Here is a 24,631-nt window from a genome sequence, read left to right on the forward strand (position 1 = left end):
AAAGGTGTCCGTCCTGTCACAAGCCAAGCCCCTCCTTGTCCTGCAGAGCACTGAGCTGTGCTGCAGGACAAGGGGAGCTTTTACATGTTTTTAAGCAAGAAAGCATTCTTTTAGCAGCAGAAACTGAGCCCAAAAGAGGAAAAAGAGAGAATAATCATAAGTCCCAAGAAACTGTTATTATGAAGACATTGCCATGGTGAAACAACTTATTACCCCTAAGGATCATGAACTATGACTGATATGTTGCCAGCTAACAAATACAAACATCAGTCTGTAACACTATAATATTTACTGTTAGCAATAATAGTAGTAAAAATTCACATTCACTCTCTAGCCACTGAGCAGACTCTTACTCACATGCATTGCAATTATCCTGCCCAGGAGCAGGTCAGCTCTCAAAATCACAGCCAAAGCCATCCTGCCCATGCACCCCCCTGAGCCATGCTGTTACCTGCTGTTGGAGTGAGTGGGAAACTGCCTGGAAGTCGCGGCAAAGCCAAATTCAGGCCAGTAAATCTCCCACCAGCGGAGATACAGTGCGGCTCACACATCCCCCCTTTGCCTCTCCTGGTCTTTCTTGGTGCTTCAGGTGATAACCAGAGCCCTGAGACATCTCCATCTGCAATTTCCCATCTGCAGTGGTTGAGCAAGAGTTTCCTCTTGCCAGAGAGAAAAAAGTGATCCTCAGAAAAACTCCCCGCCCAAACGTCAAGCCTGTCACAGCTCAAACCAAAAACACGTTGGCTGCCACCCCCATCCCGGCCAGGAAAGGGACACAGATGCTTCTCTTGGGTCCCAAGACCAGGCTGTGGGTAGGCAAGTGCTGGGGGCTGGTTTGGGGGGCAAGCCACACTGCCATGACCCTGCGTCCTCCTCTAGACCCAGCACAGGACAGCTGTTCGCCCAGTCCCATGGTGGCTCCAGCCTGGCTCAGCCTGGATCTGCGTCCACAGGGGAGGGCATGGGACATCCATCACTCCTCACCACGGGGCTTCTGGGCTGAGGGATAAGCCAGCATCCCCAGGGGAGCAGGAGCTGTGCTATAAACATGGCTCCTCCACAGCCAGCGGCTGCATCTGAGCCCCTTTGCCTTGGACGGGGCTCAATAAATGGGTTTCCAGGTGGTCGGGGCCATCTGTGGCCATGGGGCTCAACACAGGGGCCAGTCCTGCACCTTCTGCTCTGCAGCACCAATAACGAGTCTGACCATGCCCTGCAAGGCATCCCCGTGCCAGGGGCAGTGCTGCCTCTGTTACCTGCCCAGGGGTCAAGCCGCTCCCCAGCCAGGATCCTCGGGGCAGGCTGCGTTTTGGGCAGCTGCATCTCAGCCATGGCGTATCGGAGCATCGTTTTTGGGGAGGGCACCTAGGGCTTGACCTTGCTGCACGCTTGTGAATCACAAGCTCCTAGGCCACGGCAGAAGCTCTCGTCATTAGCCCTGACTGCAGTAATTTGCATTTTGTGCTATTGAACTCCATCCTATTTCTGCCACTTAAGTCCTCGAGGACGTCTGCTCCCTTCCACAGGACAGTCCTGATATCTTTGATGTTTACAATGCCTCTTGGCTTGTTTCGTAAGGAATATTCATCAGCCAGTTCCCACATGTTATGGCCTCTAAGAAAGGCCCGTTCAATCTCAGCCCTGTCCTGCCCATACAGCACAGCTCAGCCCTACACCCCCCCACCCCGCTGCTCCCAAACCTCATCGCTCCTGCATGTGCAGACGTTGCCAGCACGCACCCTGATGCCACACACAGGAGCTGCGTGGGCCCCACAGCCAAAGCACAGCTCCCCTTCCTGAGAGCGAAGCCCTCCTGCCATCAGCGGAGCCGCTCGGCAGCCCTGGACTGTGCCTGTGCTGGGCTCAGGGCTTGCCAAAGCTGAAGCGTGGTGGGGCACAGCTCTGGGTGCCCCCTGGAAGCAGAGTAGGGGCTGCAGAGGGTGAGGAGCTGCTGGCCCAGGCAGGGCGGGGGCTGCAGGAGCTGCCCCTCTGCCCCAGCCTCATCCGGGGGCTCTTTGCCCCCCAGCCGTGGGGGGGGCTGCAAGGATTCCAGCTGCCTGCAAAGCCAAGCCATCAAGCTGAGGCTCGTGACCTGGGCTCCCAAAACACCCGTTCCCAGTGCTGGTCTGGGAGCAATGCGCTGCCTCACAGCAGGAGGTTTGCTGAAGCTGACACCTCTCCCCAAAACTCCATCCCCATCCCCATCCCCTCCCCTCCTGCTCCACCCATGCCCCAGCCCTCACAGGCAGCTGCCTCCTCCTGCTCTCTCTCCATGCAGAGCCAAGCCTCCAGGAGCTGGCACTCGCCACGGAGATGGTCCCAACATGGACTGCACAAATCCAGGCATGGCAATGCAGCGGGTGAGCGCAGGGTTACTGCCCCCCCTCCCGCACCCAAACCACCCCTTCCCCTCTGACTCCTGCTGCCAGGGAGGGATGCTCCGCAGGGAGCAGCGTTAGGAAAGATTCAAGTGATGGCCATGAACAGGCAGTGTGGTCCTGAGGGTCCCAGAGGCCCTGGGGGTCTCAAGTGTCCCAGTCTCATGGCCGACCTCGTGCCACCCACTGGCCACACCAGGCTCAGGACGTGAGTCAGGCCCCGGCTGCCGTTCATGGAGGAAGAGACAAAACAAAGCGGAGGAAACGCCTGACATGCTGGCATGCTCCCACTTGGGGTACGTGTCTTTTCCCTCCAGCCCCCAGCAGTCGCCAAGACCGGGGTTCCGGTGGCAGCCCCTTCCCGCCAGTGGGATGGGACAGTGCGTCCCCCCCAGCACATGCTCTGCCAATGCCCCAGGTGCGGCACATTAGGGCAGGATCAGACCTGCAGCAGTGTTTGTATCTGTGCAACACAAGCCCCTTCCAGCCATTCCTCCTTTTTCGTTTCCCTCCCTGTGGTTCCCAATGCCTGCCTGCCTCTCTGCCTGTTTCTCTGCTCAGTCCTTCGTTAAAGGAAGCCAGGGCAGGGAAGAAGGCAAAGCGTCCCCCAGCCGACCAGGCAGCTCTCTTGTCCCCAGGCAGAGTGATGGGCTGCCGAATCTCCGGCCCCACCCCACACGCAGCATCCCTGTGCCAGCTCCCTCAACACCTGCAGGTCCCCAGCCAGGGGCTGGGACCAGAGCAGGGACAGCAGCAAGCCTGGTGCCACTGCAGCAGGGAGTGAACAGGCTTGCGCACGCATGCACACATACACATGCACACACGCAGATGCCTGGCACGCCCTTTCCCACCATCCCCAAGCCCCCACTCCCAAGCCCGGCTCCCTACCTGCGGAGCCAGGCAGCGAGGCAGGAGGGTGCTCATGGCCCAGGGGCTGGAGGGGGTAGGGAAGGAGCCCCCCAGGACCCCACAGCCCCGTCACAGCCCCCAGCCCAGCTCAGCTGCCACCAGGTCACCCAGACCCCCAAACCAGCCCCGGGTGTGAGGAGCAGTGTGAAGCAGACCTGAGGCTCATTCCCTGCCTTGCCTAGGCTGCCTGTCACTGCCAAAACTTTGCCCTTATTTTGTTTGTCAGCATAACGAGCCTGCGCATCTCCCACATCTCTTGGAGGAGAGTCAAACCCCGTGTTGGCCACACGTGGCTGTCGGGAGTGTCACTTTGATTTTGCATAATGCTGTTGCTGTGCTGCTGGTGGGGTCCAAAAACAAGCCAAGCCACATTCCCTGGAGCCAACACCCACATCGTGCTTGTCACCACCTCAACCAAACCAGGTCACATTTACCTGTCCATCACACGTGCCCAATGCCATGCATGGGCCGGCTGCGGCATGAAACCCAGCGGGGCTGGGGGGCCAGTCATACGTCCCCCACATGCAAAGCTGCCCCAACCTGCTGCACCCACAGAGCAGCAGCCAGCAAAAGCAAAGCAGGAGAGGGGCGCGTGGAGGAAGGTGCCACGGGCTGCTTGGATCCCCCTGCGCCCAGGACCCTCCATCAGCAGGGCATGGCCTGGGCAGGCTCTCATCCCAGCACCTCTGCCCATGAGCTTGGCTGTGGCACACAAGGCAGCAGTGCTGGGGAAGCCCCTTCCCCACAGGTGCCGAGCAGCACCGAGGGGGCCAGGGGACCACCATAGGTACCAGGGCAGCACGAGCACTGGGAACGCAGCCAGGTGTCCTGCTGCCTGCCAGCGAAGCATCCGGCATGGCATCTTTCCCCAGTAGCCAGAGATGCCTGCTCTGACATCCCACGGACAAACCCCTCCCCAGCCTCCAGAGCGGACACTCTCCCAACTCGCAGTGTCCAGCCTCAGCCCCCAGCTGTGGAGGGTGCAGAGCTGGAGATACCAGCTGCGTTGCCTCCCTGGTCCCCTGCACAGCAGTTTCTGGGGTGCTGACGCTGAGCCCCAAATTCCCCATGGCAGTGGGAATTACTTCCCAGGTTCCCACCAAAGCTGTTGTCGCTGTGGGCTCCGGTGGCGGCAGAGCCACCCACCCAGGAAGCCGCATGTGCCAGGGCCAGAGGGCTATTTGGGGCAGAAAAGGCTACTTGGAGACCTCTGCTCAGAGGGCAGCGCCGGGCAGCCCGGCAGTGGACACTTACCCCAACACACCAGGGAGGGCAGTTGTGCATGGGCTGAGACGTGCCACGGGCACCAGAGCCACCAGCTGGCTGTGTGCATGCCTCTGTGGGGACAGGCAGTGGAGCGAGCAGAGAGCGGCTGCCGACAGGACACAAAGCCACAGGCTGCTGCTTTTTTCCACCTGTCCACCTCTACAGTGTTCCCATGAGATGGGTAGGACGTTGGCCCCATGCTGTGGAGCAGGGACCAGCAAGACACTGAGGGTCGCGAAAGGACAGGTGATGGGGAGGGATGTCACCCTCAAACCACGAAGAGCCTTTGTGGGGAAAACCAGGACCCTACCTTCTTGTGTGCAACAGCCACCGCACCACATGGGAGACTGCATCCCCTGTACCACCGGTGACAGTCCCTGTGCTGCAAGGGATGGTGGGATGGAAAGACCCCCCAGCCCAGGACACACAAGGCAGGTCTGGCAGCTCCATGGCAGCAGCAGCAAAGGAAAAGGACCCCTCCCAGGCCTGGGGACAGCTCCATGCCCCCGATGATTGCAGACTCCAGAGGGGTGCCAATCTGGGACCCCCTGGCAAGGACGCCAGCCTGGATGGTCAGCCTGCATCAACACTCCCAACCACAGTGACACCAGGAGCAGCGTGGTCCAGAAAAGTTTCCCACCTCATCTGTCAGCTTCGCATTAGAGCGTGTCAGTGCCTGAGGAAGCTAGGCAGGCTGGAGGAGCACCAAAATCCTGCCAAACTCAACTGGGATGAGCTGGAACTTACAAATGAAGGCTTAAAGGACTGCAAAGGTAATTAACACCTACCACCACTGCTCTGCAGAGAGCAACTCTGATGACAGTTTGGGTTGATCGAGGATGCAACCTGCACTGCTGGGGGTCATGAGGCCCCACACAGTGTCCACCAGGACATTAACATTGGGCACCACCGATAAAATGCATTGCCATGTAAAGACCTGGAGAAGTGACAGATCCCATGGAAACAGCCGCCAGTAGTGAGGAGCAGCTTTCCTACCCTAGAGTCACAGCTAGTCAGGGTCATCGGCAGCATTCTAATTGACACCTGAAAGGGAATTTATCGTCACCATCAGTACAGGTGTACGGCTGGTGCCTGGGCTGGGGGAATGGCAGCGAGCAGTGGGGCTGAGGGATGCTGAGGATGGGGCGTCTACCATGCCAGACCTTGGGCAGCTGCCTGCCTACGTGGTGCCCAGCCGCGGTGCCCAGGGATCAGCCAGTGGATGAAGAGGGTGCTCCCCTGCCACAAGCCACCCTCTGCATGGCCATACGCACAGTCATCTCCCCTCTGAAGGGACCCCCAGTGACAGCAAGCCCAAGGTGAGGAGCAGCCATGCACCAGCTTGCCATGTCCTCTCCCCAGGTGATGACAGAGACCCCAGCAGGTCCCTGCACCCCATCCCCAGAGCATCACACCCCTGGAGCACGCAGGGGGGTGGGGGCAAAACAGCCCCCATGCCTCTCAGGAAGGGGCACACTAAAGGCCCTCAGGGCTTTCAGCCCCAAATTGGCAGCAGGGGTCAGCACGGGGCGGGTGCAAGGTCTGGCCCTGGCACTGCTGCCTGGGGACCCTGGTGACCCTGGTGACCCCCACCAGCCTCTTGCTGAAGATGCTCTAGTTTTCCAGGAGCTGGCTCTGCAGATGACCAGCCCACACCCCCTCCGCCCCACAGACAGGCTTGGGGCTGGCGGCCAAGGCGCAGTCAGGGGTGTGGGGTGGGCTCGCCCCAGACCGCAGACAGAGGACTGCAGGGATGCAGCCACCTGCATCCACAGCCCCCCAGTGGCTGAGGAACCCACTCCCAGGGTGGGGAGAGGGTGCCTGCTACTGGGCTGAGACCAGCCACTGCTCATGACACCTCCTGGGACTCCACATCCTGTCCCTGGGCTGGGGGACACACAGGAGAGTGGGCAGTGAGGCTGGGGCACGGGGGGGGGGGGGGGGGGGGGGGTCTCATCCTGCACTGCCCCAGAGCTTCCACCACCTGTGCCTAGACAACCTGCAGAAGGCAGCTGCGGTGCAGGACATGCAGCAGTACATCCTGCGCCAGCTGGACTACAAGCCTGCCCTGCACCGGCACCCGATACGAAAGATGGGCGAGATGCTGAACTAGATGCTGCACACCAAGAGCAATGGCTGCTTCCTCTGCCTCGACTGGGCGCTGGACAGCACGGCTGCCGCTGCCACAGTGCTGCCTGAGGTGTGGCACATCCCTTCTACGGCCTCCACCTCCAGCAGTGCCAGTGCCTCCTCCTGCTGCTGCCCTTCGCCCCTGCCACGATGCTGGGTGAGGGCTGGGGGCCAATGCCTGGGGGAGGGGGCCACAGATGACCCAAGGCACAAGCCCCCCAGAGCAGAAGAGGGGCGCTGTGGTGGGGGAAAGGGCAGAGCCCCAATGCAGGACATGCCTCAGGCCAGCAGGATGCCTGGCAGCACCCAGCCAGGACAGTGGAGATGGAGCAGTGCCAGGCACCCATGCTGTGGGGGACAAGCTGCCCCCCACCCTAGGGACCCCCCCCAGGCCCTCCTGGGCCTGCCCTGCTTCCAAGCCTCCACTGCTGGGTGTCCAACACCAAGACCACACAGAACCGGGTGCCCCAACGTTGCTGGAGCTGGCACCATCGGGGACCCGATCCGCACCCTGGCCATACAGGGGGGGATCCCGGAGTCCAGTCCAGCCCAGCCCCAGTAACAGCACAGGCAGGGGCAGACAATGCCCTCGACCAGACCCTTTATTACAGAAGGGCTTTTACACAGCACAGACACACGCAGCCCTCCTCATGCACTGCCCCAGCCCCACCGTGACCCGGCCCGCCCCCCCCCAGCCCCACACCCCCGGGGGCCCCGCAGCGCAGGCGGGCGGTGGGTGTTGCATAGAGAGGGGCTGGGTGGGCAACGGCAAGAGCAGGGCCCCACGGCGTACACAGCCCCTGGGGAGCGGTGGGAGGCAAAGGGGGGCAGAGCCAGCCCGCCCCGCGTCCCCACCGCCCCGCCGAGCCCCCGCCACCGCGCCCGGGGCTGCCCAGGGTCCTGCCCTGCCGCCCCCCGAGCTGCGGGGGGAGCGGGCCGCTGGTCACTCCTGTACATATTGCAGCAAGATCTCAGCCAAACATTCGTCCCCAATAAATTAAAAAGGTCCGTGTCCTGGGGGTGGTTAAAAAGGCGCCAGCCGGCAGGGGTGGGGAGGGGGGGAATCACTCCTCAGGGGGCTCGGTCAGGAAGGGTGAGGTGACGGCGTGGGCCTGGGCAATAGCTGCCAGCTCCTTCAGGAACTCGCTGAAGATGACGGCGCAGTAGACGGCGTTCTTGACACGCAGTGCCTCGCTCTGCCGCTCGGCCGAGCCGCGGAAGAGGGAGGCCCCGGCCAACGCCTGCAGCACCTGCCCGTCCCGCACGTGCTGGAAGGCGAGCTGTGCCGCCTGGCGCGCCCGCGTCGGGCTGTTGGTGTGCCGTAGGATCAGCTCCCCAATGGACGGCTTCCGGCTCTTCACTGCGGGGAACCGGGTCAGTCCCGCACCAACGGCCCAGAGCCCCGGCACCCAGGAAGAGGCAGCTCCCAGCAACCCTGCATGGCCCCCAGCCCTCTGTGCAACGCAATGTGCAGCCCCCTGCACCTCTGAACAACCTCCAGCCCTCTGTGCCACCCCCCAGCCCCCTGTCCAACACCACGGGCAGCCCCCAGCCCACCGTGCAATGCAACATGCAGCCCCCTGCCCAAGCCCCATCCCAAGAAACGGGCAGCCCCCAGCCCTCCATGCTGTGCCTCGACGGGGTGCTGCCCACCCGGCCCCAGCCCTTGCCCCAGCCGCCGCCAGCTCCGCCAGCCCTCACCCAGCGTCTCGGTGCGGCGCAGGGAGGGCACCGCGCTCGGCGTGTCTGACCAGTCCAGCTTCCCCCGGGCAATCAGGTACTTCTTGGCTTTGAAGAGCAGAGCCGGGAAGTCCTCCTGGCTGGCGGCGAAGCTTTCAATCTTGTTCTTCACCGAGCCGAGGACCTATGAGGCGAGAGAATGCCGTGACGGCCGGCCCTGGGCAGGGCTGGGCACTGCACTGGGGGGGGTCCCGGGGGACCCCTGCCCACCCCAGGGCATACCTGCAGCAGGGACTTGACGCTGGGCTGGAAGACCATGTTGGTGTTGAGGAGGAAGGAGCGCAGCAGGGGCTGGGGGTAGCAGGCCAGCTGGGCCACCAGCCCCGTCAGCAGAAAGTTGACGTAGAGAGAGTTGTGCAGCATGTTCTCCAGCTTCCCGAACAGCACGGAGACAAAGGGGCCTGCGGGCAAAGTGGGGGGGCACGTCAAGCAAAGCCGCGGGCAGCGGGACCCCCACCACCCCGGCCCCACAGCCCCCCACCTGTGAAGGGCTGGCTGGGGGGCGGCCCCACCGCCCGCGGCGGGCTGGTCACCAGCTGGGCCAGGGGGTCCGGCGGCCGCGGCAGCGCCCGCCCCGCAGCATCCCCCTCAGGCAGGGCAGCGAAGCTCGCAAAGGCCTCCTCCTCCTCGCGAGACAGGGGCGTCTCGGGGGGCTCCTGGGGGGCAGGCAGGGCCCCGCTGCCACCGTTCTTCATCTCAGCCTCGATCTCCCGCAGCTCCTCGGTGAAGGCCTCGATGGTGACGCCGGCCCCGTTGGACTCGGCCGGCACCCGGGCCAGCAGCTCCTCGATCAGCGAGTCCACCGAGGGCAGCGGCTCCCAGCCCGGGGGCTGCAGATGGGGGGACGGGGGGGCCGCAGCCCCATTCTGCGCCAGGACCGGCCGGTGCTCCCGCTCGGGGGGCGGCCCTGCACCATCGGCCTCGCCCTGGGGGCTCCGGCGCACCTTCTTCACCACCACGTCCCCCTCGGGCCGGCCCGGCTCCACCAGCCCATGCGCCCCATTCACTAGGGTCCCCGAGTCCCGGGCCTCGGGGCTGGGGCCCCCCACGCCGGGCTCACCGCTGCTGCCGGGGGGGCCCCCCTGCCCCTCCCTCGCCCCCTCCTCCGGCAGGCCCCGCTTTTTAGTCCGCGGGGTGGGGGGCCCTGGGGGGCGCGGGGTGCTGAGGCAGTCAGGGCCAAGCGGAGGCCCACCGTCGGGCAGGGGGGCAGCACCGCCAGCGCTGGGCTCTTCACCGTCATAGGGTGCCGACCAGACGCGGCAAGCCCAGGTGCAGCGGTCGATGCTGCGCCGTGCGTCCCGCAGGTACTCCAGGTAGTTCCTGTCCAGCTCTGACACCTCCTCCCACCTGCCAGCCCGGTGGCAGGGGCTGCCGGATGGCGTGCCGGGGGAGCGCGGTGCTGGGCCGGCCACCTCGGGGGCCGCGCTCTGCTGCCGCATGAAGAAGGAGAGCCGGGAGGGCGTGGAGGGCTTCGGCACCGTCACCACCGAGGAGGTGTCCACATTGGGGCTGCCGTGGCCTGTGGGTGATGGTAAGGGAGCAGCGTCAGCACGGAGCCAGGATGGGGTGGCAGCCATGCGGCACAGCCACCCCCGCGGCAGCAGGCTGGATGGGGCGTGGAGACTCCAGTACCGTACCCTTGGACCAGGCGGCGTGCTCCTCCTCCCGGTCAGGCGGCGGCAGGCTCTCGGGACGGCAGCACCGCGGGATGAGGGAGAGGAACTTGGCAGCCGTCTTCCCATAGATGTCCAGGTCCCTGACCGCCCGCTTCTGGCTCAGCATGACGTGGCTGCAGGGCAGCAGGTACCTGGGGGGAGACAGGGCTGCACATGGGGGCCGCCAGTGGGGTACACACACGCAAGGGAGTGGGTTGTGGCTGGCGACACGGGGCCTCACCAGACCCCAGTGCTTTCAGCGGCAGGGCAGACGATGCGGCTGCCCCAAATCCACGAGCACAGTCGGGAGCGACACCCCAGGCCAGGTCCCAGAGAAGCCGGCGCGGGGCAGCAGCAGGTCGGCCCCCCCTGCACCGGCGTCACAGGGCAGGTTACCTGAGCACCAGCTGGAGCATGACATCCTCGCAGTTGAGGCTGAGCAGCGTCCGGAAGAGGCTCAGGGACACCATGCAGAGCTGGGGACAGGTCGGAGGTGAGGGAGCTGCAGGAGGGCATCGCCACAGCCGGGCAGTCCCATGGGGCAGCAGTGGGGCACGAGGGTAGCACCACAGCCAGGCAGTCCCATGGGGCAGCCCACAGTGGGGCAGAAGGGCAGTGCCACGGCCAGGCAGCAGCTCAGGGGGCTGTGGGGTCAGCCTGGCACCTCTCACCCGGGAGTTGCTGTTGATGCGGCCCACGAGTGTGTCGAGGATAGTGCTGTTGTCGTGGCGGTGCAGCAGGACGAAACGCAAGAAGGTCTTCAGCAGGGCCGTCTCACTGACGCTGCGCAGGAACAGGTCCAGGTAGGCTGTGCTTGCAATCATCTCCTCGATGGAGGTCTGCGGGTGGGAGCAGCTCGGCGTGGGGCTGGGCCACGTGGGCACCCATGGGGCCCCCTGCCCACCCACACAGGCAGAGGTACAGGCAGAAAACCTCCTGCCCAGGCCAGCAGGCAGCTCCACACCTGTTGCGGGGAGGTCCCTCACCTTGTGCAGCGCCGGCCCCATGACAGGAACAAGGAACCCGTTGTGGACGTAGTCCACCAGCTGCTTCTGCACGAGGGGGTGGGCAACCTGCGAAGCAGGGTGGGGGTCAGGGCCACAGCCAGCCCCACACAGGGCCAGCAGCCCGCCAGCCTTACCTGGATGACAGCGTTGCAGAACTCCAGAGAGTTCATGAAGAGGACGAGGGAGGAGACGCCGATCCAGTCCTCACGGCGCAGGAAGTGCCAGTCGTCCCCCCGCACCTCGATCTTGCGGGGCAGGGAGGAGTACAGGGCGCTCAGGCCCGTGGCCAGGACCTGGGGGGACAGGCACTCAGCTCCCCCCAAGCCACCAGCCCCCCTGGCAGGAAGCCACAGCACCAGGTAGCCCGCACAAGGACAGACACCACGGTACCCTGCTCGGCCGAGCCCACCTGGGACCCCCATCCTGCAGCCCAGCATAGCAGCCCATAGGAATCCACCACCAGACCCCAGCCCAGCTGGCATGCAGCCAGGACCGGACCTACGCTTTGCTGGAGCCAGAAGGAGAGCGGCAGCAGGGCAGGCAGGGCAGGCAGCAGAAGCAAAGTGGGTGCAGATGCCTGCAGCACTGCCCTGGCACCTGCCCTGCCTGCTCTGCTCCTGCCTGCCTGGGTCACAGAATCATAGAATAGTTTGGGTTAGAAGGGACCTTAAAAGATCATCTCATTCCAACCCCCCTGCCATGGGCAGCGACACCTTCCACTAGACCAGGTTGCTCAAAGCCCCATCCAACCTGGCCTTCAACACTTCCAGGGATGGGGCATCCACAACCTCTCTGGGCAACCTGTTCCAGTGCCTCACCACCCTCACAGTGAAGAACTTCTTCCTTACATCTGATCTAAATCTACCCCTTTTCAGTTTAAAGCCATTATCCCTTGTCCTATCACTACACTCCCCAATAAAAAGTCCCTCCCCATCTTTAAGTACTAGCCCCCTTTAGGTACTAGAAGGCTGCTATAAGGTCTCCCCAGAGCCTTCTCTTCTCCAGGCTGAACAACCCCAACTCCCTCAGCCTGTCCTTATAGGAGAGGTGCTCCAGCCCTCTGATCATCTTTGTGACCCTGCTCTGGACTCGCTCCAACAGGTCCATGTCCTTCTTACGTTGGGGGCCCCAGATGTGGATGCAGGACTGCAGGTGGGGTCTCAGGAGAGCAGAGTAGAGGGGGAGAATCACCTCCCTCAACCTGCTGGTCACACTGCTTTCAATGCAGCCCAGGATACGATTGGCTTTCTGGGCTGCAAACACACACTGCTGGCTCGTATTCAGTTTTTCATCCACCAGTACCCCCAAGTCCTTCTCTGCAGGGCTGCTCTCAATCCACTCATCACCCAGCCTATATTTGTGCTTGGGATTGCCTCGACCCATGTGCAGGACCCTGCACTTGACCTTGCTGAACTTCATGAGGCTCACACGGGCCCACCCCTCCAGCCTGTCAAGGTCCCTCTGGATAGCATCCCTTCCCTCCAGCATGCCAACCACACCACACAGCTTGGTGTTGCCGGCAAACTTGCTGAGGGTGCACTTGATCCCACTGTCCATGTAGGTCCCCTGGCACCACCCCTGCCTGCTCTGCTCCTGCCTGCCCTGGACCCCTGCCTACTCTGCTCGTGCCTGCCAGCTGCTGGAGGCTCTAGGTCTCCAGCTGCTGGACCCAACCACCCTCCTCCAAACACCAATCCCATGGGGAAACCTGCCCTCCTCCATCCCAATTCAAAGCAGGGGAGCTTTGCTGGGCCCTACATCCCCCACTGTTCCCAGGGAACTGGTTCCCTTGTCCCCAAGCCTGCCACCAAGCCCTCCATCTCCAAGCCCTCCCTGCTCCATGGCCCAGGCTCCTCAGCCAGGGCAGGACCTTCCTCCAGTGACACCTGTGGCTCCTGCCCCAACAGCCAAACCCAATCCCACATCACCACCAGAGCTCTTGGGGACCGGCCGGGTCCCAGCACTGCTCCGGGGAGGGGGGGCATCACATCGGGTCAGCCCAGCCACCCCCAGCCATACCGGGCAGAAGTAGGAGTTGTCGGTGATGGACTTGGCCACGGCGTGGTTGCTGGCGGACATCGCCATGATGAGCAGCAGCGCATCCCTGGCCTGCTGCCCCAGGACACCCTCGTGGTGGATGAAGGGGATGAGGAGGGAGAAGATGATGAGGTTGGCGGGGCCCTGGTCCGTGTGGCTGTGGAAGAAGAGCTCCAGGATGGAGGGCTCCTTGGCCACGGAGACACAGAGCTGGTTGAGCAGCAGGACGAGGCTGTTCTCCAGCGGGGCAGAGGTGGGCTCAGCGCACAGGCTGAGCAGCCGCAGCAACGGCGTGAGCACCGGCTTGTGCCGCAGCAGGGGCTGCCGGGCCTGGCTGATGAGCATCTCGTAGAGCTTCAGCTGCTCCACCTTGCGCTCCTCGGTGAAGTCGCCCTGCAGATGCCAGCACAGCAGCCGCTCCAGCAGGTTCTCCGAGGCCACAAACTCCAGGATGGGCCCCCGGGCCGCCTCCCCCCGCGGCCGGTCCTCCGCCAGCAAGTTCAGCATCTGGTAGGTGTTGTTGCGCACGGCGCTGAGGTCATCAGGTGCCGGCTTGCAGCCACGCCGCTCCAAGATGCGCAGGACCTGGAGGAGGGTGGGCATGGCAGCGGCGCTGAGTGCCAGGCAGAGGTGGGGTCCCCACTGCTGGCCCCCCATGTCCCCGGCTCACCTGGGACCAGTGGTTCTTGAAGACCATGAGGCAGGTCTCGGGGTCGGCCGTGACAGGGCTCTGTAGGCTGGCGCTGCGGGGGGCACGCTGCCCGGCCGCCCGCGGGTTCAGCTTGCTCAGCCAGCTCATCCTCTCCATCGGCAGGGTGAGGGACGGTCACGGGCAGAGGCGGGGCACCCCGTGGGCCAGGCCGGATCCAACTGCTGCCTGGCAGCGCCGCAGGGGCACGGAGGAGCAGGCGGGCCACGGGGCCCCTCTCTCCATGCTGCTGCCACCCCGGGCTGGGCTGCAGGGAAAGCGGTGGCTCAGAGCCTGCCTGGTCCCGGGGGACACCCGGCGCTGCCAGGGCACTCGACCCCATGCCCAGGCAACAGGGTGTGAGAAGGAGGGCAGGCGGGCAGGCCGGGCCTGGCAGCAGATCCTGCCATGCGGTTGGGATGCACAGGATGGTTCTGGCTCCCCATCAACACCCCCATCCCAGCACAGGCCCCCCCGCACTGCCTCTGCTCCCCACGGCAATACGGCTGGAAAATGCACCAGCCCCGTCCTGCCCGCCCTGCCTGGGGGCAGCCGCCTGTTTGCCCACATTGCCCTCCACCAAACCCTCCCCCTGGCCCAGCACCCAGAGGTGCCAGCCGAGGAAGCTGGCCCCACCCCAGGACCCCCACGTTTATCTTGGCCAGGCCAGTGCAGCCACAGCCCTGCCAGCGCAGCAGTGGGGTACGGCTCCCCGCTGAGGGCAGCCGGTGCCCTGGAGAAGCATTGCCCCGTGACACCCGGGCAGCTGGGAGAGCAGCACCATGGGGCTGCCACGCCGCTCCAGAGCCAGAGCCGCTGGCACCTGTGGGTCAGGCGCTGCAGGGCTGGGTCATGGCTGCCAGGGAAGAGGGTGAGGAGCCACTGCTGCCACGCTGGCCACGGGACCAGCAGGCAGAGAGCATGGAAGAGGAGTGGCACCGGGACAAGCAGCGACCACCCTGCCGGGCACCGCCAGCTCAGCTGCGGCCAACGGCACAGCAGGTCACTGCAGGAGGAGCAAGCCCGGCAGGGAGGCACCAGGGAAGCCCTTGAGGGCCGAGCAGCATTGGGACAGCACACAGCCAGCACGGTGCTGGCCCCAGGCCCCAGAGCTGAGGCCAGAGCAGCCACAGGGCTGTGGCACAACACCGCTGAGTGGGACAGGGACCGCCGCAGCAAGCCAAGCAGGAGGAGACACAGCACACGTGGAAGCAAAGTCGGTGCCAAGACCATCCCGCAGCCCCATGCTGGGCACAGCTCCCTGGGCAGGGGCCAGGGAGGGCAGCGGGACAGGTCGGGGCAGAGCAGCCGCGTCACCTACCTCAGTGAGCAGGGCCACGGGGCCGCAGCTCCCCAGTGGTGTGCCAGAGCCGGTGGCACCACCACACCCAGTGGCTTTGACCCACGAGGCACTGCCAGCCCCGTGCCGGCCCCAAAAGGTTGCGTGCCGCAAAAGGGGCTGGATGCTGGGGCCGCGGCACTGCCCCACAACTGACCCCAGACCCGGCGAGAGGAAGGAGTGCCGGAGCTGGGCCAGGGAAAAGGAAGGGTGAGCGTGCCGGGGCGGCACAGGCCGGGAGGGCTCTGGCTACTGGCCCTGCCTCCACACCCAGCTCTGCACTTTGAACCCGGGAGCCGGCCCAGCCCACGGCACCCGGCCCACGTGTGTGGGGAGCACCCAGCACTCAGCCAGGACAGCCGAGACAGCCACCCGCCCCTGTGCCCCAAACCCGGCGGGACCAATGGCCCAGCAGCATCCAGCCTGGGGGGCACAGGCCCCCCCCAACAACGGCAACAGGGGCCTGGCCCCATAGCAGCCCCCAGCACCTGGCTGCCGTGCACAGGCAGGGAAGGGAAGGGAAGGAATAGAACGGAGGTGCCCCTGGAGCTGCTGCCTGGGGAGGGGGGAACGCTCGCAGACCCCTCACACCGAGCAGAGGTCCCCACTCAGCACCTTGCCCCCAACAGCAGTGTCTCAGTACCTGCCACTACCCCTGCCACCGCCGTGACACTGGGCTGTCCCCATCCCTTGGAGGTGGGATCCCTTGTCCCCACCCAGAGCTGCTGGCGGTCCTGCAGTGGGGGCAGGGCTTCACGCACCCACGCTAACACTGGCACCTCCCCTGGCCCACCCAGCCCAGCCAGGGGTCTGCTCTCCCAGCCCCACCAGCACCCTGGCTTCATCCCACCCAGCTCCATCTCACCCAGCCCACGCTGATCCCGGCACATGCTCCCCACCCTGCAGCAAGGAAGCTGGGGAGGGCAGTGAGACCGTAGCAGCAGGCTGCCATCAAAACCAGAGCCTGTGGTGGCACCAGCCACCTCCACAGTGGAGGCCCCAGGGCCAGGGGGACACGGGCAGGACCTCCAGGCAGGAGCATCGTGGGAAGAGGCAGCGGGTCCTCAAAGCAAAATCCTCAGTGTCACAAACATGAGCTCGCCCAGCACAAGGGCCAACAGGCAGCACGGCACAAGGCAATGCTGCAAGTGGCACTGACCATGGCCGAGGCAGCACGTAGGACGGGGCTCCCACCAGCCCCAACACCACTGTCACCCTGGGGACGGGGGCAGCAGCAGCGTCGGCCTTTAAAAAGGCTGGGGAAAGCCCATCCTGGCAGCTGCAGCAGCACCAATGGTGCACCCACAGACAGTGCGGCACGACACCACTGCCAGGGAGCCGGTGGGGATATTTATAGGGCCCTGCGACCCGGCAACCCGCCACCGCTCAGGCCCACCACAGCATGGGGATGGGCACAGAGCACCGTGCTGCCCTGGGAGCCGGCTGTCCACACCCACACCCTGCCAGGGTCCCCAGGGAGCCTGGGGCAGGGGCTGGCCCCAGAGAAGCCATCACAGCCCCGCAGTACCCATCCCAGAGCTCCTGCACCAGCACGGGCCCCTGCCAACCCCCCTCAGCAACGTGTGGAAAGAGTGACAGTGCAGAGAGCCAGCAGCCCCAGCTGCCTAGCCCTGCCAGAAATAACCTCCTCGGGCAGCCGGGCAGCATGCGCCATGGGGACAGCCAGAGCGGAGCCGGGTGCCACGCATGCCGAGCACAGCAGGCATGCCGGAGCGTGCCGGGACAGGGGGGCAGGCGCAGAGCCCTCCCTCAAGATGGCAGCCTGGCGCAGGGGATGTAGCCAGGAGCAGCCAGCATGTGTGGCCCCTGTGCTGGGACGGGGCATGGCTCTGGCCTCCACTCTGCCACTAGACCAGGAGCAGCCCTGCACCGCGCAGCCCCACGGCACAGTGAGTCACCGCGGCCCCGCCAGCAGCACACACACACGGGTCTCGGCAAGGACCAGCAAGAAGCTGGTACGAGGCACATCACAAGGAGAAGGTGGCCCATCCCTGGGACACAGCCCCACGACAGAAGGGAAACGAAAGCGGCCATTAAAGAAAACCCAAACCGCAAGAGGCAGAAAGAGGGAAGTCGATGGCAGCAGGGCTGGAGGAGGGACAGCTGAAAGCCAACATGGGCAGGGCAGGGCCCAGCACCTTTCTCAAAGCATGTTAATGAGGGGGACGAACCCCCGGGCAGCTGAACACAGCAGTGCTGGCGCAAGGCGCACACCCCTCCTGTTGTTCAGGCACTGGCCAGGCGTATTTATACCACGGCACGACTGGCATCCTGTTCCCACGTGGATGAGGTCTGACTGCAGTTGCTAAAGTTAGACGTCGCCAAAGGCCAGCATGCCGGGGCAAGCCCCCGGCAGGCACACTGGCACCTGTGGCCCCAGGCCAGGCTGCAGTCAGACTGCCCAGCACCGTGTCACCATATGAGCCCCTCGCAGAGGCGGTGAAGTGGGGCAGGGGAAAAGCCAGAGCAGAGCAAAGCAATCACCGAGATGGGGATAGGAAGCCAAAGCCCAGTGGCACCCACAGGATGTCACACACCAGGAGACAGCCACAGCCATGCAGCAGGCGTGAGGGCGGGCAGCCCCATGGCTGGGCTGGCAAGGGGCTCGTCTGCCACATGATGGCCCCGAGGGCCTGGACTTGCCAGCTCCGTCCTGGCACCTGCTCCCTCCTCACCCCGGGCCTCAGCTCCCTGCTGCACACAGAGGGGACCCAGCCACCAGTCAAGACCTGCCAGGGTACGGCACGGTGCCGCCAAGCCCGCTGACGCATCAGGAGCCCATCTTTCGCCCACCAGCACCAGCTTCCCAGGCCACTCTGCAGTGAAGTGTCCTGACGGGCAGCAGATGTCCGGTGGCCAGAGACATGGGGAGGCAGCCAGGGTGCCGCCACACCGAGGGCAGAGATGCCAGGGGCACAGCCGCCCACCTCAACCTGGGACCCGCACACCAGAGACCAAGCAGAGCACCCTGCCTTTGCCAAGGCCTGGTGAGGGCCACACACCCAGGGAGCCACCAAGCACAGAGCCCACTGCCAGGGTCCGGCTGCCCCCTGACACCTGCAGGGACAGGGACAAAGCCCAACGCAGGCAGAGAGGAACAAGGGACTCCCAGAGGCTCCCAGGAGCGGCAGACAAGGAGCCGGCAGCCCCAGGCAGAGAGGTGCCAGCTGCTCCCAGGGGAGGCTTTTCAGTCCACCCCTGTGCCCGGTGGGCACCAGACCCTTCCTCTGCACCCCAGGAAGTGAGAGCATGGTGCAGGGCTGCTGTTGCTCCCAGCCAGGCCAAAGGCCACCCCACAATGAGCTGCCTGCACCCGCCACCACACCAGAGGCACCAGGCCGGCAACCCCGCCACCTCTCGCTGCCGGACGGAGGCATCCCACCCAAAATCACTTGTCCTGGGGCAGAGGCCGGCGGCAGCAGCAGCGGCAAGCAGGAGCCTGAGAGCCGGGCGCTTCCCTGGGGTCAGCGCTGGCCGAGTGCGGCCAGCCACCACGGGGCCCCGCAGCCCCCTCGAGGGCAGAGACCCCCACCGGGTCACCACATCCCAGTGCCAGCCGGGCGTCCCAGCCTCGGTGCCCAGCGCCTCCACCCCGGGCTCCCCCAGCGCTGCGGGTGGTGCTGCCCACCCCGGGCAGCCCCCCCGGCCCTCCGCCCAGGGGTCACGGCGGGACCGGGACCCCCCCCCAGCCCCAGGGAGCTCCCTGCCCTGCCCGAGGCAGGGCCGCCTACCTGGAGTCAAGGTCGCGGCTGGTCCCGTCCCATCAGCGCCGAACCTGGGGAGGAGAGAGGAGGCGTCGGACGCGGGGCCGAGCTCCCCCCGAGCCGGCCGCGGACAGGGCCGACCCCCGATCTGCCGGCCCCTCCGCACCCACGGCAGCGAGGCCCGGCCCAGGCCCCGGCCCCGGCCCGGCCGCTCCCCGCCACGGCTCACGGCACCCACGCACCCCCGGGGAGCGGGGCACCCACGCACCCCCGGGGAGCGGGGCACCCCCGCGGACGCCGCCCCTCCCGGCCAGGCCCCCCCGACCCCCGCACGGGGACACCCGGCGGCCGGGCAGCCCCACACGGCCAAGGGCAGGCGGCGGCCCGGGCGCCCCGTTACAGCCGGCAGAAGGGCGCCCGCCGGGCCGGGCACGGCACGGCACGGCACGGCACGGCCCCGCCGGGCCTTTGCGGCGGGCGGTCCCCCCCCCCCTTCTCTCTCTCTCTCTCTCTCTCCCCCTCCCTCCCTCCTTCCTTCCCTCCCGCCCGTTCCCGCCGCCCCCGACGCTCACCGGCCGCCCCCGCTGCGGGCCCCGCGCGCCCGCCGCCATCTTCCCGCCGCCGCCCGACGCACCGGCCGCGCAGGCCCCGCCCGCGGCCCCGCCCGCCGCGCCCCACAGCCCCGCCCCGCCCGCCTTGATAGGCGGGGCCTGACAGCTGGGGGCCGGGCGGGGCCGGGCGTTCCGGAGCGCTCATTGGCTGCGCCGCGCCTGGGGCGGGGCCCGGGGGCGGGGCCTGGAGTAGGGTGGGGCCAGGCGGGCAGAGGGGCGCTGCGGGGGCGGGCTCGGCCGCGCGGGAACCAGGCAGCCCCCGCACCGGGTAATACCCCCCTGCACCGGGCACTGCCTGCACCGGATAACCCCCCCTTCCCTGCACCGGGCACCGCTCTAGCACGGTGCGCCAGTTACCCGGAACTGCCACCGCATCTTGCAGAGGTTACTGCCTGGCACCGACCATCGGGCACCAGAGCCTGCCCCTGGGCCCCAGGCAGGGAGCCGCGGGTACCAGCACTGGGGCAGTCCCCGGGCCCTGCCCTTGTACCGAGAAACGGGCATTCCCCGGGCAGCAGGCACAGGGCACAGTCACGGCCCCAGGTGCCGCAGAAGCACCGGGCACCAGCCACTGCCCGGTTATGGGCAACCTGGCCGCATGAGGCACCATGACCCTGCTGTGCCCACCTGCACCGGGGGACCCCCTGTACCGGGCACTGGGCACCATCCCTGGCACTCTGCAGGCTGCCCCTGGCCCCACTCCCACCTTCCCGTGGGCACGGTGCCCCCAGCAGCACCCGCACCTGACCGTGACCTGCAGCTCCTGCTGCCCGGGGCCCTGGGACATCCGCTCTGGCACGTGTCCTTGCCCTGCAGACCCAGGGCCAGCTCTCCCAGCACCACCTCCACGGGTGATCCAGGGTGCCCCCCAGCACACGCCGGCCCGGTGCTGGCACCCAGCCCCTGTGTCCATCTGGCCCTGCCACCCCCCATGGTCCTAGAGCTGGAGCCTGCACCCCTGCCCAGAGCACCCCTGACCCCAGCACTGGTAGTTTTGCAGAGGCCACGTGTGCCCCCTGCTCATTAGCAGCACGGCTGGGATCCAGTTCGTTCCATCTGCGCCCAAACTCGGCCCAGGGGCTTCCACACCACCCCATGGCACATCCCCGCTCCGGTCTGCCACAGCCCTTGGCCCCCGGTCCAGCAGAGCCAGATGATGGCTCTGCTGCCCCAGCACGCCCAGCATGGCTGGAGACACGGCTGTCTGCAGCCCTGGTGTCCCAGTGGGCCGGTGAGTGCCCTGGGGAGCCCCATGTTGCCAGGATGCGCCCGGCGCTGGTGGAGTCACACAGCTGAATCCTGCCGAGGGACCGTGCTCAGTGCCGTGGCTGGGCTGCAGCACCCACTGGGTGCTGGACGACAGGTGCAGGACCCTCACCGGCGCCCGCAGTGCAGGATGCACAGACTCAGCTCCGTGCTGTCCCACCGCTGGGTTTGGCCCCAGCCACACGGCACGACCGGGCTCATCGCCACAGCCAAGCCTGGCACCAGCACTGGACATGCCTGGGGGTGAGCAGGGCACGGCTGCCCACCATGGGGACCGGAGTGGGAGCACGTGGCGGGGACACCCCTCAGTGCCACAGGATCTGCGGGTGTGGAGCACCCTATGCCATGATGAGGGGCTGGCTGAGCCAAGGAGCTGCCAGCAGCAGCGGGCCACAGTGCAGGGCTGGGGGGGGCGCAGCCTGGCTGGGTGGGGGGACGCAGCCAGCCGGGGATGGGGCAGCCCTGAGGTCCCTCTGCCTCCCCCGGCAGCACCGCCACCCCCCGAAGCTGGACCCTGGACCCCTCTGGAGATTGGTACTACTGTTGGATCACCATCATGGTGCTGCCCGTCCTCTACAACTGGATCGTCCTCATCTGCAGGTGCCTGGGAGGGCACAGGGCAGGTGCTGCTGCCAAAGGCCCCCAGCACCTGTGGCGGGGTGGGGGCACAGGGCATCCTGGCACTCATCAGCACCATCTGAGCCCCAGTGACACCGCCTGCACCACCAGGTCCTGCTTCCCCGACCTGCAGGAGCAGCACATAGTGCTGTGGCTAAGCCTGGACTACCTCTGCGACGCACTCTACCTGCTGGACATCGCCGTGCACCTCCACACCGGTCGGTGCCTGCGCCCCGGCATGCCCCAGCCCCCCCACCCTGGCCCCACTGCCTGCCCCACGCCTCCTCCACACCTGGCTGCAATTGCACATGCAAATGCACACTCACCTGTGTGCACAGACGTGTTTGTGTGCACTCACAGCTATGTGCAAACAGCCATGCATCACGTGCACATGTATGTGCATGCCCATGTGTACATGAACGCACACAACACGTATGCAGCAATCCACACTTCAGGCCATCGGGTGCACACACACGCACACCCCCCCACACACACACACCCTGGGCACGGCTGTCACCCCATCAGCCAGCCCAGTAAGGGGGGGGGTGGGCCTGGGTGGGTGCTCTGGGGTCCCAGCACCCACCGCTGAGACCCTCAGCCCCACGGGCAGCCCAGGCAGCACAGGAGACCCCCAGCCCACAGCAACGTCCCACGGGATGCCTGTCCTGGGTCCCTGCCAGGAGAACCAGGCCCAGGGACCCCTCTGTGCCCTGCAGTGGGCACCCACCTGGTCTTCCACCACTAACCTCCTCCCAGCACAGGGAAACCCTGGGCACCCTGAGCCCGTCACCCCTCACTTCAGCCCCCCCCCCCCCCGCTTGATGGGAGACCCCCCAGTGCCAGCATGCCCCCACCAAGGAGCCCCGGCAGTGATCCGGGTCCTGACCCGCTGCCACCCCCAGGTTTCCTGGAGGATGGCATCCTGGTGCGGGACCATGGCCGGATCCGGCAGCGCTACCTGAGCTCCCCATCCTTCCCCTGGGACGTTGCTGCGGTGCTGCCCACCGACCTGCTCTACCTGCGCCTGGGGCCGGGGGTGCCGGCGGTGCGTGCCAACCGCTGCCTGCGGGTGCCGCGGCTCTTCGAGGCCTTTGACCACTGGGAGACGCGCACAGGCCACCCCAATGCCTTCCGTGTCGCCAAGCTGATGCTTTACGTCTTCATCACTATCCACTGGCACAGCTGCCTCTACTTCGCCCTCTCATCCTGGCTGGGGCTGGGCACTGACGCCTGGGTCTGCCCCAACGCCAGCCGCCCTGGCTTTGCCCACCCACTGCGGCAGTACCTCCACAGCTTCTACTTCTCCACCCTCATCCTCGCCACCGTGGGTGACACACCAGAGCCCCAGCGCGAGGAGGAGTTCCTCTTCGTTACCGCCGGCTTCCTTCTGGCTGTGCTGGGCTTCGCCACCATCACGGGCAGCATCAGCTCTGTCATCTCCAACAGGAACGCAGCCGATGCCGCCTTCTACCCTGACCCCGAGCCGGTGCGACACTACCTGCGGGCGCAGGGCGTGGGCAGGCGGCTGTCGCGGCGGGTGGCTGACTGGCACCAGCACCTGCGGGCGCAGCGGAAGCTGCCGGCGGAGCGGTCAGTGCTGCGGCACCTGCCATGGGGGCTGCGGGCCGACGTGGCAGCCAGCGTCCACCTGCCGGCCCTGCGCCGCGTCGGTCTCTTCCAGAGCTGGGAGCACGGCGTGCTGCAGCAGCTGGTGCTGCGGCTGCAGCCCCAGGTCTTCGGCCCCGGCGAGTTTGTCTGCCGCAGGGGCGACGTGGGACGTGAAATGTACTTCATCCGCGAGGGGCGGCTAGCCGTGGTGGCGGAGGACGGCATCACGCAGCTTGCCATCCTGGGCGAGGGGCTCTACTTTGGAGAGATCAGCCTCATCAATATCAAAGGTGAGCCCCCTGCTGCACCCCACTGCAGTCCCCTGGCCCCCCCCCCCGGCCTCACTGCAGCCCCCACCTCCCCAGGGAACACCTCGGGGAACCGGCGCACAGCCAACATCATGAGCATCGGCTACTCGGACCTCTTCTGCCTCTCCAAGGAGGACCTGGCAGAGGTGCTGGTTGAGTTCCCCAGCGCCCGGGCCATGATGGAGGCCAAGGGCCGTGAGCTCCTGCTGCGCATGGGCAAGCTGGACGTGCATGCCGAGGCAGTGGCAGCGGCGGCGGCAGAGGAGGCCAAGCAGCGGGTGCAGGCGCTGGAGACGGCCCTGGAGGGGCTGCAGACCCAGGCGGCCCGGCTGCTGGCTCAGCTGGAGTCCAGTGCCTTCAAGCTGGCACTGCGCATCGAGCGCCTCGAGTGCCGGCCCCGGCGGCGGCAGCCTGCTGGGGGAGCAGGTCCTGCCAGGGCAGAGGGTCCCACCATGGCACAGAATCCCAATGGGGCACAGGGTCCCACCAGAGTGCGGGGTCGCAGCAGGGTGCAGGGTCCCACAATGCCAGGGGGTCCTGCCCGGGGACCAGATCCTGCTGGGGGATGGGGTCCCACTGTGGCACACGGTGGCAGTGGGGTGCAGGGTCCCCCCAGGGTACAGGGTCCCCCCACGGCACGGGGTCCCCCCAGGGTGCGGGGTGCGAGGGCGACAGGCCCCCAGCGATGAGCGTTACCTGGGGGCAGCCTGTGGCCTGCCCGGGGCGGGCGGGGGGGGGACGACAGCAGCAACAACAGCTGCTGGGTGACGACAACCATTGCTGGGTAACCGTGACAACCGTTGCTGGGTAACGACGAGTTGTTCAGGAACCAGCACAGAGCCGTAACGGGGACCGGGACCGGGACCGGGACGGGGACGGGGATGGGGCGGGACACGGAGGAGGGCAGCGGCAGGGGCAGGGCTGGGCGCCGGGCTGTGCCGGGGCGGGGGCGGCCCGGGGTGCCGGGGGGTCCCGGAAAAGCGGCGGCGGGAACCGGGCGGGGGCCCGGAGCGGGGCGGCCCGGGCTTGGGGACGAGCCGGGCCCGGTCCGGGGGCAGCTCGGGTCCCCCAGCCCCGCCGTGCTGTCCCCAGGGGCACCCACAGCCAGCAGCCACGGGCGCCCGCACCGCCGCCCGGTGACCGCCGCCACGGTGACAGCCGCCCGGTGACCGCCGCCGCCGCCCGGTGCCCCAGGAGCGCTCCAGGGCGCGGCCCTGCGGACGCCCCCGGCGACCACCGGGCGAGGCCCCCTCCCCGAACCCCCTGAACCCGCCCGGGGCCCCGCCGGCTCTGGCTCCGGCTGCAGCCCGGTCCCAGCGCCCCCGCGCCCCCCCTGCCCCGCTCCC

The 24,631-nt window shown here is 66.5% G+C and overlaps 2 protein-coding genes across 2 annotated transcripts; one reads left to right on the top strand and one right to left on the bottom strand.

Annotated features, from left to right (window-relative positions):
* Positions 1–7,357: 7,357 nt before the first annotated feature.
* FHIP1B (FHF complex subunit HOOK interacting protein 1B) lies at positions 7,358–19,537 on the bottom strand. The gene is made up of 13 exons (XM_049823237.1): positions 19,447–19,537; positions 18,902–18,945; positions 13,793–14,078; positions 13,105–13,707; positions 11,220–11,378; positions 11,065–11,151; positions 10,750–10,917; positions 10,475–10,554; positions 10,061–10,230; positions 8,905–9,942; positions 8,646–8,824; positions 8,385–8,547; positions 7,358–8,043 (listed from the first exon to the last, which is right to left on the bottom strand). The coding sequence occupies exons 3-13, from the start codon at positions 13,928–13,930 to the stop codon at positions 7,748–7,750; spliced, it is 3,081 nt and encodes a 1,026-aa protein (XP_049679194.1). The 5' UTR covers positions 13,931–14,078; positions 18,902–18,945; positions 19,447–19,537; the 3' UTR covers positions 7,358–7,747.
* Positions 18,469–24,552, top strand: CNGA4 (cyclic nucleotide gated channel subunit alpha 4). Its single transcript, XM_049822757.1, has 7 exons — positions 18,469–19,313; positions 21,241–21,351; positions 21,481–21,587; positions 22,272–23,267; positions 23,343–23,794; positions 23,938–24,092; positions 24,378–24,552. Exons 1-7 carry the CDS (start codon positions 18,469–18,471, stop codon positions 24,550–24,552), a joined length of 2,841 nt encoding a protein of 946 aa, XP_049678714.1.
* The last annotated feature ends 79 nt before the right edge of the window (positions 24,553–24,631 follow it).

This window comes from Accipiter gentilis, chromosome 19 (genome assembly GCF_929443795.1).
Source record: "Accipiter gentilis chromosome 19, bAccGen1.1, whole genome shotgun sequence".
In the NCBI taxonomy this organism is placed as follows: Eukaryota; Metazoa; Chordata; class Aves; order Accipitriformes; family Accipitridae; genus Astur; species Astur gentilis.